Source organism: Budorcas taxicolor, chromosome 11, assembly GCF_023091745.1.
Source record: "Budorcas taxicolor isolate Tak-1 chromosome 11, Takin1.1, whole genome shotgun sequence".
Classification (NCBI taxonomy): Eukaryota; Metazoa; Chordata; class Mammalia; order Artiodactyla; family Bovidae; genus Budorcas; species Budorcas taxicolor.
The window spans coordinates 48,837,079-48,850,111 of NC_068920.1; the positions used below are offsets into that span (position 1 = coordinate 48,837,079).

At 47.9% G+C, this 13,033-nt stretch overlaps 1 protein-coding gene across 1 annotated transcript in view; it reads left to right on the top strand.

Moving 5' to 3' along the window:
* Positions 1 to 13,033, top strand: part of CPNE5 (copine 5) — a 99,570-nt gene that overhangs the window by 51,206 nt on the left and 35,331 nt on the right. Inside the window, exon 10 of the mRNA XM_052648476.1 lies at positions 12,535 to 12,638. Within this exon, the coding sequence (XP_052504436.1) occupies positions 12,535 to 12,638 (104 nt within the window). The remainder of the gene's footprint in view (positions 1 to 12,534; positions 12,639 to 13,033) is intronic.

Consider the following 13,033-nt stretch of genomic DNA (forward strand, 5'->3'; position numbering starts at 1 on the left):
TCCCTGAAACCTAAATTCAGTTTGCCCTCAGCTTCTAACTCAGTCTGTGGCTTCCTCCCTAGTTTATAATTAGACAAAGTAATACAAACGAAAGTGCTTTGGAAATTCTAAAGCTCTAGACAGTGCTGGGTGCTGCTATTGGTCTAGTTTTCCGGGATTGGTAAACAGTGTGTGTTTAGGCTCTCCTCCTCCTCCCCCACTCCGCCCTCCTCCCCCTGCATCCACGGATGGCAACAGCTTCTTTGATTTAAGCAGTTTCAGAGCAAGTGGGGGTGGGGGGCTCCCTCCCTTCCTCTTGAGATTGTCAGCTCCTTTTCTTTGGGGGCATCTTTGGCTGAGTTCTGTCTTTCCCTCGAATACTTGCAAGGAAAAAGAGACTAATTCCCAGCATCTGGCTGAATTAAAATAATTACATCTGATCGGCTTTGCTTCTGTCATCCCAGCATTCAGTAGGAGGATCAGAGGAAGAGGGTGGAGTCTGAGAGATGGTTTTTCACCAGAGCTGGGCTTCCTGCTCAAATGAATATATTCTGCTAGAGCAGACAGACCCTCCCTTCATCCATGGGGATGGTGTGGGCAGGCAGGGACCAGAGAAGGATTAGAGTTGACTCCAGAGGGTCATCAGCATGTTTTGATGGGTTATAGAAAAGCCCTTCTCATCGAGAATTTAAATACCAAGAAAGTTCCAACAATCAGAATTTAACCCCAGATATTATTCAGTGATACTTGGGGTTGACAAGGCTGAGCTTAATCTCCTGAAAGGCCTCTGAATTACCAAAGAATTCATTATGGTCAGCAGTAAAACAGTAATTATTGCATGTAATACTGACCAATATTTGCATAGTCCTCACAGTTGACTAAGACTCTCGTGTTGACACTCTATTTGATCATTCACCATGGGACTCGGGGGCTTCGCTGGTGGCTCAGACAGTAAAGAATCTGCCTGCAATGCAGGAGACAGGGGTTCTGTCCCTGGGTCCGGATGATCCCGTGGAGAAGGACATGGCAACCCACTTCAGTAGTCTTGCCTGGAAAATCCCATGGACGAAGGAGCCTGGTGGGCTACAGTCCAAGGGATCACTACTGAACAACCAACACTTTCACCTTCGTGGGACTCAGGGCTGGATAGGTGTGAGTGACCCAGTGTCCAGATGCAGAGAAGTTGGAGTGGCCTACTTAAGACTGCAGGATTCTAACCCAAGCCTGTGGTCTGGGAGTGTTTCCCTCATCCAGTGAAGTTCTGAACCTTCATGGCACATAGAACAGCTATGAGCTTTGTCAGGCCAGTAGCTGTTAGTAGGCCTTATGAGTGGCTGGACTTCGAGAGAGAGGCAGGAAGGTGTTGTGGGTGCGGGTGGTGAATAGTTCCTAGGCTTCCCCTTCCCAGACCCCTAGCTGCCCCTAGGCCTGCCAGGCAGCCAGACAGCCTTGCTCCGGAGCCAGGAGTCCTTGGCCGGAAGCACATTCTCAGTGCCATCCAGTCAGGTCCCTGCACACACTGGCGAGAGTGTGACTCACCTCTCACCAGCCAAGGAAGTCAGAGCTCCACCTGGCACCTATCCCTCCCCATCCCCTTCTAGATATCAGCAGCCTGGCAAATAGATGGGGAAACAATGGAAACAGTGACAGACTTTATTTTCTTGGGCTCCAAAATCACTGCAGATGGTGACTGCAGCCATGAAATTAAAAGACATTTGTCCCTTGGAAGAAAAGCTATGACCAACCTAGACAGCATATTAAAAAGCAGAGACATTACTTTGCCAACAAAGGTCTGTATAGTCAAAGCTATGGTTTTTCCAGTAGTCATGTATGGATGGGAGAGTCGGACCATAAAGAAGGCTGAACACCAAAAAATTTATAGTTTTGAGCTGTGGTGTTGGAAAAGACTCTTGAGAGTCCCTTGGACTGCAAGGAGATCAAACCAGTCAGTCCTAAAGGAGATCAGTCCTGAATATTCATTGATGCTGAAACTGAAGCTCCAATACTTTGGCCACCTGATGTAAAAAGCCAGCTCATTAGAAAAAGACCCTAATGCTGGGAAAGATCGAAGGCAGGAGGAGAAGGGGACAACAGAGGATGAGATGGTTGGATGGCATCACGACTCAATGGACATGAGTCTGAGCAAGCTCCGGGAGATGGTGAAGGACAGGGAAGCCTGGTGTGCTGCAGTCCATGGGGTCACAAAGAGGCGGACACGACTGAGCAACTGAACGACAACAAAGCCTGCTTGTGTTTTCATTCATTTCTTTTCATCAAATATGCTTTGGCTCAGTTCATGCCCTCCCAAAGTTTTCCATTTTGTATGAAAGACAGAAATTGCCAACCAGCAATCACTGTACAGCAGGGTCATCAATCCTGTCAGACCCATTGCCTCTTTTTTTATGACAAATATTTTACAGCACTCTTTACTATCCTGAAGGAAAATTCTTGGATGTAGCATATAATATGCCAAAATACATACAGGTGAGGCAATGAGCCCTTGCAACTACCTAGAGGAAGAATACCGTAGCTCTTGTAAAGGAAGGAGCAGGAATACAATAGTGAGTGACATCAGAGAGGCAAAGGTGTGGGTGAATGTGGGGGCCAGATGGTGTGGGGCTTTGTGCATGGGGAGCTTAGCTTTGAGTCCTGATTAAGTCAGAACTCTCATTGTTCTAAAGACAAACTTCAGAGAGAGCCCAGTGTCTCCATATGTGAGTCTTGGGAAGATTCCGGGAGAAAGATAGGAATAAAGGGGTAAGGTGAAGTAGGGCAAGTGGTGAAGGTTTTCTGATTCCCAAAAGAAGCAGGTTGATCTTTGGGGATGGTTTGTGTGTGCATGTGTGCGTGTGTGTGTGTGCGTGTGTGTGTGTGCGTGTGTGTGTGGTTAGCACAGCTATGTGTCCTGCATGATGAAAAATCAGCATTCAGATATCACCCTTTTATTTTTTATCTTTTTAAAGGAAGAGCAGGTACTTATTTATTTTTGGTTGCCCTTGGTCTTCGTTGCTGTGCGTGGGCTTTCTCTTCTTGCAGGGGCTACTCTAGTTACAGTGTTTCTGTTGTTGCAAAGCACAGGCTCTATGGCTTGTGGGCTTTAGTAGTTAGGCATTTGGGCTCAGTGGTTGTGGGACATGGACTTAGTTGCTCAATGACCTGTGGGATCTTCCCAGACCGGGAATCAAACCCATGTCCTCTACATCGGCAGGCAGATTCCTATCCACCGTACCACCAGGGAAGTTCCAGACATCACCCTTTAAAAAAGTTAGTTTGCAACATTTTGGCCTTAGAAATCATCGTTCTGGTTAACAACAACAAAAAACAGAATGAAAGAAAACAAAACAAAAACATTTTTCCTGATGCTGAAAAAATACCATGTTCCCAACAGACAGTTGAAAATACAAAGATGAGAAACATCACCAAGAGATAATCATTGTTGACATTTTGAAGCCTTTCCTCCAAGGCTTTTTTCCTGTGTGTCCAAGTATATAGTTTTTTCTTATAATTAGTAGAATATGATATCCAGATTTATTTTTCCCATGTCATTAGATATTCTTGGAAGACATATTTAATAGCTACATATCAATTCTCTGTTGTATGGATGGGCCATAATTTATTAAATCTATTCTCTTAAAGGAAAACAATATAATTAATACCTTGAACATTCTCATAGCTGACTTATTCCATTTTCCTTTGAACTTTAGTTGATGGAGTTTGGTTAGTATCCTAGACACACAGGCTCAATGAGTGGGAGGAAAAATGGTCAATCGCAATTCTCCGCCTGTGAATGACCACATCAACAGATACACAACTGATTGGCTTGCTTGAGAAGCCAGGCATTAAAACAGCAGAGAAAAACCAGCTTGACCTCAACGTGGTTATTCAGCTGATGTCTAGAGATAGGCCCAGCTCCTAGACCAGCTTGAATGCTCACCATCTGCGTGAGAATAAACTGCAGCCTGTGGAGTCTTCACCACCATCCCGAATGCCTACCCCCGGGTCTCCTCCCTCTGCAGGCTTACCCAGGCAAGCAGGGGCTCTGGGGCTGGGCCCCTCTGTGAAAGCAAGAGCCCTTCCAGAGGTCATTGGTCACAGAATCACCACCAACTCTGAGTTGTGTTCACTCTATAGGGGTGCTAAATCTCAAGAGTTGTGGCTAATGATTCATTTTCTTACCTTCTTAAGTTTAATTTTCAGTTTGTATTGGGGTATAGTTGCTTTACAATGTTGTGTTAGTTTCGGGCGTATGTGTGTGTATGTAACCATGCGTGTTCAGTCACATACAACTCTGCGACTCCAGGGACTGTCGCCCGCCAGGCTCCTCTGTCCATGGAACGCTCCAGGCAAGAATACCCGAGTGGGTTGCCATCAAAGCGATTCAGTGATACAGTTACATATATTCATTCTTTTTTCAGATTCTTTTCCCTTACAGGTTGTTTCTTTTCAATGTCTTCATTTTTCTGAAAACATTTTTCTGAAAACTTATTTGGAAAACAGCAAATATTAAGGAGAAGACCATAAATGTCACTATGTTCCACATCTATTTGAAAGTGTTTCTTAGGGTACAGAATGTGAGCAGTAGGTCAAAGCGTTAAGAACTTGGGCTCTGGGTCCAGACTAAATGCCATTGCTTACTAGTTCTGTGACCCTGGGCAAGTTGCTTGACCTTTCTGTGCCTCAGTTTCTTCATTTGTAAATGGCTTTATTTTATTTAAAATAGATTTTTGATATTTTATGTGTCATGGATTTTTTTTGCTTTTTTTTTTTTTTAATACCACATTAAAATCTTTATTTCAATTCCCGAGATTTTGGAGTCGCTTAAATTTTGCACTGGCCTTATCCTGGCTCTCACCCTGGGGGCTGCCAGCAAGACTCAAGCCAGAGTAACCTTCCATTCTCCCCTCCTGGCTGTGGCTACCCTCTCCCAGCCTTCAGTCCACCCACTGACCTCTGACCTCTCTCCTGGGTCAAGGAGGGCTAACATATTAGAGTAGGCCAGACTACCACCCCAGAGAAAAAGACTGTTTGCGCTGTGGTCTCGCCAGCAGCCTGATTAACATGCGAAAAGATGCAAATGGAAGCAATCCTGCTGTTAGAGAACTTAATATGTTTTTTAAAAAGATGGGGTGAAAAGGCAGAAATTGCAGAAAATTATATATTGCTGGAGCTGTTTTACCATCCCTGCAGTTGATTCCAGAGATGCTTCTGGTTTGGGAAAGGCATTTTATATGCTCAGGGAGCCCCCCTCTCTCTGAGAATGTCAAACAGCAGGATCTTTGACCCTTGGCCAGATTTTGCTGCTCCCTAATCCTGCTTGCCCAGTACATTTTATTGCCTCTTCTGGAGTCACATGTATATCAAGGGCTGATTCATTTATTAACCCTTATTCAAGAGGAATAGTCAAAGCATAGTAAACCTATTACCATAAACCATGGGAAAGCGTGAAAGCGTTAGTCGTGTCTGACTCTTTACAATTCCATGGACTGTAGCCCACCAGGCTCCTCTGTCCATGGGATTCTCCAGGCAAGAATGCTGGAGCGGGTAGCCATTCCCTTCTCCAGGGGACCTTCCCAACCTGGGGACTGAACCTGAGTCTCCTGCATTGCAGGGAGATTCTTTACTGTCTGAGCCACCAGGGAAGCCAGACATAACCCATGACCTGTAGCCACCTTCAAAAGCAAGTCCCTCAGCAGCTCCATGTTCCTTGGCACAAGGGCTCCCCATGGGTTGTGCACCCTTTGGAGAGGACGGGTGCCTTGGTTACAGCCTAGAAAGTCTCTGAAGTTTTGTCTTATGCCCATGGATTTGGATGGCCCCATACTGTTTATCATAATGGGCTTTTGGCAAATGTTACTGCATCTAGATGGTGTTAGGGAGGACAGATCAAGTTGAACAACCAAATAAACCTCTATCAACGCCGCACACATATTTGCTATGAGGGTGCGGTAGGGGAACGAGGTGTGGCTCACTGATGGATTTTTCCAGTTAGATGAATTTCAGATCCAATCTTTTATCTTTTTTTTGGGGGGGGGACTAGTTTGCACAGAGGAGACTTCTGTAAAATGGATTTCACATTTCTCTGACTTCTCAAACTGAGACTGCAGAACATAATTAAACTTATCTTGATGATTCGGGGTCATCATTTGGAATCTCAGTTATTCATCTTTGGAGCCAGACTGTCTGGTTTCAATCCAAGCTTCTCCTCTTATTAAGCTGTGTGGCTTCAGGAAAGAGTATTAACATCTCTGTGCCTCAGTTTCCTTAGCTTTAAAATGGGAATAATCATTGTACTTATCATAAACACTAGCTGGACACTGGCAATTTCATTTGGGTCAGCCTAGGGGTAAATGGCACTCAGAAAAAAGCGTTGGCTTTGATTCTTTTATTTATTTCATCTTTTACATTTTTATTTATTTATTTTTGGCCGTGCGTGGACTTTTCTCTAGCTGTGGCGAGTGGGGTGTATTCTCCGGTTGTGGCATGCAGCCTCCGCATTGCTGTGGCTTCCCTTGGAGCGCAGGCTCTAGGGCGTGTGGCTTTCAGTAGTTGCAGCACATGGGCTCAATAGTTGTGGTTCCCGGACTCTAGAGCACAGGCTCAACAGTCGTGGCACACAAGCTTAGTCACTCCACAGTATGTAGGATCTTCCCAGATCAGGGATCGAACCCGTGTCTCCCACATTGGCAGGTGGATTCTTTACCACCGAGCCACTAGGGAAGCCCCTTCAATTTGTATTAGAGTGTCACTTTCTGCTGTGGCTCTGATTCTTTTAGCTGTTCTATGCTAGGCTCTGTGGACTGGTACTTAACATATATTATCTCCCTTGGTCTTCCAAACAGTCTCAAGGGGAAGTCTCCATTTTTCCAGAGGAGATACTGAGACTTAGGTGGAATTGCTTGCCCCACGCTGCTCAGCTGGTAGATGGCGGGGGTGGGCTGGGGGTCTAATCAGGGGCTGTGGCTTCTTTGTACTGTTTTCTCTGTCAGGCGCTGTGCTGGGACCATGGCCCTCCCAGTGGAGCCCTAAATGGTCCCTGAAGTTATGGTCTATTAAGTTCTGCATTAATATTTTTCTGATATTTCTACTCCCCTTCCTGATCTTGCAGGACCCCCCATGGGGTTTCCTAGGCAGGAAAAATAAGAGACTGTTCCTCTGGATTTTGAGGCATCTGTTTTGGTTGTTTTAAATATATGTATGCATTTTATTGGGTTTCCCTGGTGGCTCAGACAGTAAAGAATCTGCCTGCAATGCAGGAGACCTGAGTTCGAACACTGAGTCAGGAAGATCCCCTGGAGAAGGCAATGGCAACTCATTCCTGTGTTCTTGCATGGGGAATTCCACGGACAGTGGAGTCTGGTGAGTTATAGTCCATCAGGTCCCAAAGAGTCGGACATGACTGAGCAATTAAAACACACACATGCATTTTATAGTCAGCCAGTATAAACTGTCATGTGTAGCTCGTCTGTGTTCATTCAGGTGAGGGTGTCACACAGGTGACCTCCAGCTGTGGGAGAGGTCACTGTGATAACCGCCAAGTTATGTCCTGGGGAGCCTGAAGGGACCCTGGATTCCCAGACTGTCCCCTGAGCACCAGCCTTCCCCAGATGCCACCCCATATGGTCCCTGTGGCATTGGCACCAAAACCTAAGCCATCCAGCTTTAAAGAACAGTGATGGTCATCCTGTCCACTGCATCACTTTCTAGAAGAAGAAGCAGGAAGAGGGCTTGAAGAACTGCTGGGACTCGCTAGAACTCAGAGCTGTGTTCCTTGCTGAGGCTCCTCTCTGTTTTCTGATGCTACTGATGGTTCCATCCAGGGGGAGGAGCCAGGACCCACTTGATGGGGATGGGATCTGTTCACTGGGGCTTCCCAGGAGCCCACCTGCCAATGCAGAAGACATAAGAGACATGGGTTCGATCCCGGGGTTGGGAAGATTCCCGGAGGAGAACAGGGCAATCCACTCCAATATTCTTGCCTGGAGAATCCCATGGACAGAGGAGCCTGGTAGGCTACAGTCCATAGGGTTGTAGAGTTGGACATGACTGAAGCGACTTTGCATGCATGCATGATCTGTTCAGCCACACAAGACCGGCTCTTGGCTTAATGCTCTGCTGTCACAGTCTTGAAATCTCTTAATACTATTTGAAAAAAGGACCTCACCTTTTCCTTTGACACTGGGTCCCACAAATTACACAGCCAGTGCATAGTGCAGGGAGGTGAGGGGAGCCCACCGGGTCCTATGCCACCCCCTTTTCCTAGGCCTTGGGATGGAGCTCCCCAGGAAAGCATTTAGGGGCCCCCTCCATCCAGCATGAGATGCGATTGGAAATTTCTCCTGGGTAGAGCTAAAAACTGTTAGAAGTGGACCTCAGTTCAGTTCAGTCACTGAGTTGTGTCTGACTCTGAGACCCCATGGACTGCAGCACGCCAGGCTTCCCTGTCCATCACCAACTCCTGGAGCCTGTTCAAACCCATGTCCATCGAGTTGGTGATGCCATCCAACCATCTCATCCTCTGGCATCCCCTTCTCCTCCTGCCTTCAATCTTTCCCAGCATCAGGGTCTTTTCCAATGAGTCAGCTCTTGGCATGAGGTGGCCAAAGTATTGCAGTTTCAGCTTCAGCATCATTCCTTCCAATGAACACCCAGGACTGATCTCCTTTAGGATGGACTGGTTGGATCTCCTTGTAGTCCAAGAGACTCTCAAGAGTCTTCTCCAGCACCACAGTTCAAAAGCATCAATTCTTCGGCACTCAGCTTTCTTTATAGTCCAACTCTCACATCCATACATGACTACTGGAAAAACCATAGCCTTGACTAGATGGACCTTTGTGGACAAAGTAATGTCTCTACTTTTTAATAGGCTGTCTAGGTTGGTCATAACTTTCCTTCCAAGGAGTAAGCATCTTTTAATTTCATGGCTGCAATCACCATCTGCAGTGATTTTGGAGCCCCCAAAATAAAGTCCGCCACTGTTTCCACATCTATTTGCCATGAAGTGATGGGACCAGGTGCCATGATCTTAGTTTTCTAAATGTTGACCTTTAAGCCAACTTTTTCACTCTCCTCTTTCACTTTCATCAAGAGACTCTTTAGTTCTTCTTCACTTTCTGCCATAAGGGTGGTGTCATCTGCATATCTGAGGTTATTGATATTTCTCCTGGCAATCTTGATTCCAGCTTGTGCTTCTTCCAGCCCAGCATTTCTCATGATGTACTCTGCATATGAGTTAAATAAGCAGGGTGACAATATACAGCCTTGATGTACTCCTTTTTCTATTTGGAACCAATCTGTTGTTCCATGTCCAGTTCTAACTCTTGCTTCCTGACCTGCATACAGATTTCTCAAGAGGCAGGTCAGGTGGTCTGGTATTCCCATCTCTTTCAGAATTTTCCAGTTTATTGTGATCCACACAGTCAAAGGCTTTGGCATAGTCAATAAAGCAGAAATAGACGTTTTTCTGGAACTCTCTTGCTTTTTCAATGATAAAGCGGATGTTAGCAATTTGACCTCTGGTTCCTCTGCCTTTTCTAAATCCAGCTTGAACATCTGGAAGTTCACGGTTCACGTATTGCTGAAGCCTGGCTTGGAGAATTTTGAGCATTACTTTACTAGCGTGTGAGATAAGTGCAATTGTGCGGTAGTTTGAACATTCTTTGGCATTGCCTTTCTTTGGGATTGGAATGAAAACTGACCTTTTCCAGTCCTGTGGCCACTGCTGAGTTTTCCAAATTTGCTGGCATATTGAGTGCAGCACTTTCACAGCATCATCTTTTAGGATTTGAAATAGCCCAGCTGGAATTCCATCACCTCCACTAGCTTTGTTCGTAGTGATACTTCCTAAGGCCCACTTGACCTCACATTCCAGGATGTCTGGCTCTAGGTGGGTGATCACACCATTGTGATTATCTGGGTCATGAAGATCTTTTTTGTACAGTTCTTCTATGTATTCTTGCCACCTCTTCTTAATATCTTTAGCTTCTGCTAGGTCCATACCATTTCTGTCCTTTATTGAGCAAATCTTTGCATGAAATGTTTCCTTGGTATCATCTTGGATGACCTCTAAAAGTCTCAGTTTTCTCATCTGTAAAATGGGGAGACTAGAGGAGTTACTTCATATATGTGTGTAAAGAGGGCTCAACACAGCACCTGGCATCGAGTAAGTGCTCAATAAGTCAGCCATTCTCTATTCCAGGTCTGAAGTCCTCAATTTCTCAGGAAGCTCTCAGATTCCCAGAGTTTCCCAGTCCTGTCTCCTTGTCCCTCTCAAGTGGTCAATGCTGAGGGACATAATAAAAGCTGCCATTACCTGGGCACCTCTGGATGCTGGCTGCTGTGCCTGGGCACTGCCCCCAGGGGCTCCCTTCAGGGGACCCTTCAGCCCAGGCTAACTGGAGCCCAGCCCTGCCCCGAGTCAGAAGAAATCAGTGATTCTAAAGATATAGGGAAGCGGGCCTCATGAAGGGTACTGTGCTCTGTGCTGGAAGAGGCATCACTTTGAAATCATGTTGCCTTCATACATGTTGAATTTCTGCTCTGCCAGTTGCCAGCTGTTGATCTTGGGCAGGTTACCTAGCTTCTGCAACCTCCAGCATCCTCATTTGTAAAATGAGGATTATTATGAAAAAGGATGATTTGGAGGGCTAAATATGCTAAGGCTGTAAAGCCCTGAGCCAAGGGCTGGCCTACACAGACGGCAGCTAATAGCTGTTTGTGGAATGAATGAATGAATGAATAAGCTAGTGGTTGGAGCTCTGTTTGCTGTCGTCAGATGCCCTTGAGAGAAGGCTTGTGAGCTGGTAGAGGTGGGCGTGGGGCAGGGACAGAGGCCACACACAGGCAGGGGCAGGGAGGGAGAAGGGAGAAATACCCAGATCATCATAACTTATACACACACAGTACTCAGTGTGCACAGTATACTCCTCAACGTTGTCGTCAGTTAACTCATTTCATCCTCCAACAAGCCTACGAGGTAGTCTTTCCTGTACCCCCATTTTACAGATGATGAAACTGAGCCCAGACAGGGTGAGGAGCTAGATCACACAGCTAGTGAGGGATGGAGTGGAAGCAGGCAGCCTGGCTCCAGAGACCATAGTCTTAACCAACATACCGTATCCACCGTCCCAAGCTTTTTTTTCTTTTTTTTTACAAATTTATTTACTTATGGCTTTGTTGGGTATGGTTGCTGTGGGCTTTCTCTAGTTGGGGAGAGCGGGGACCACTCTCTAGTTGAGGTGGGCAGGCTTCTCATTGCAGCGGCTTCTGCTATTGTGGAGCATGGGCTCTAGGGAGTATGGGCTCAGTAGTTAGGCTTAGTTGCCCATGGCATATGGGATCTTTCTGGACCAGGGATTGAACCCATGTCCCCTGCACTGGCAGGTGGATTCTTAACCACTGGACCACCAGGGAAGCCCCCTGCCCCAACATTTGACCATGTCCTCTGAGCTGTGAAAGGTGGCATCTTCATCTCTGCCACCACGCTGGTCCTGTGGGACTGATCTCCAGAGACGCTCTTCCCCACTGAGAAGAAATGGGCAGCACGAGAGAGTGGGTATTTCCTGACAGGCTCAGCCCTTGAGGGCAGGCCAGGCCCCAGGCACCATCACCAGAACCCTAAGCTCTGGCCAGTTGGCAGCTGACTCGTTGGGATGCAGAGCTTTCAGGTTGAAGAGCCCACATGGGGATGGGCAAAGAGGAGGAGGCAGGGGCATCTCTGCCCAGTGCCCTGTTGGCCACAGCAAGCCAAGGGGCCAGGATCTTCACGGGGCCTGGGTACCTGCCACGTGCTCTTGGGCTGAGGGTTGGGTCGGCTAGGGCCGTTAACTCATCAGAGGAGGCAGAAACCCGGGGCTCTGTTTGGCAGACTTGTGGGAGCTGCTCCCTGCTCTGAGCTGTAGGCTCCTCAGCTGTAAGATGCGGGAGCGGGGGTCACGGTCTAGCTGTACCCGCCTCAGAGTTAGATGCGTCTTGTGTGCGTCAGTGCGTGTGGAAGGCATGCTTAAACTCGGGAACCATGCAACCCTGTGAGGGAATGAGGCGATGTGGACCGCGAGGGCTCTGGGGCTGGGTGGCCAAGCTCAGAGTGGCTCGGGTTAGTCATTTCAGCTGTGAGCCACTCGGCACAACAGTGATGACACCACGTGTGTGAGCCTCGACTGGGGGGTGACGTGCCTGCCGCACGCTCTCCTCCAGCCCTCACCGCGGCCCTCGGCGGCGTGCGCTGTCATCAGCCCCACGACACAGAGGGGAGACTGAGGCTCCGAGAGGTCACCTCCTCATCTGCTCACGCAGCAGCAAAGTAGCGGAGCCAGGATTCTAACTGGGGCAGCCGGCCTCACAGCCCAGCTGCTCCGCCAAACCTGCCGGGGAGGGCTGTCTGAAGACAAAATGAGCCCCTCCAAAGTGTGAGCTCAGGGCCTGGCACCTTGTGCCAGGCAAACGTGAACTGCTGCTGTCCTTTCTGACTGGCTTGGTGCCTGGAATCCCCAGGCCTCTGGGCTGGGTTTCCACAGGGCTCTGCTGCCTCACATCCCTGTTCTCCTTCCTCCCCCCCAGGACGTCGCCACAATGCAGTTCTGTGCCAACAAACTGGACAAGAAGGATTTCTTTGGGAAGTCTGACCCCTTCTTGGTGTTCTACAGAAGCAACGAGGATGGAACGTGAGTTCTCCAGCAACACTTCCAGGGGCACGGGTTGGGGGGTGGGCTGAACGGTGATGACTTGCTGGGCGGGCTGGCTTGGGCCCTTGCTCTGGGTAGACGTCAAGGGGCCCTAGGAGCTCCAGGGGCTCCTGGCTGCACAGATGGGACTGGTGGGGGACAGATGGCAAGCCCTCAGTGACATTCTGAGGGTCTTAGTGATGGCGAGTGCTGGGCGTGTCAGAGATGGAGGCAAAAACAAGCAAGAACTCGGGGTCCCTCTGACAGTCCACTCCTTCTTCAGCATCGATCAGTCCCCATCTCTAAACCTAGTCTTCACCCATCCACAGCCCTCTGACACCCCAGGACACGTCCCCCCACTTCTTCCTCCTCAGCATGGCAAATCTGCACCCATC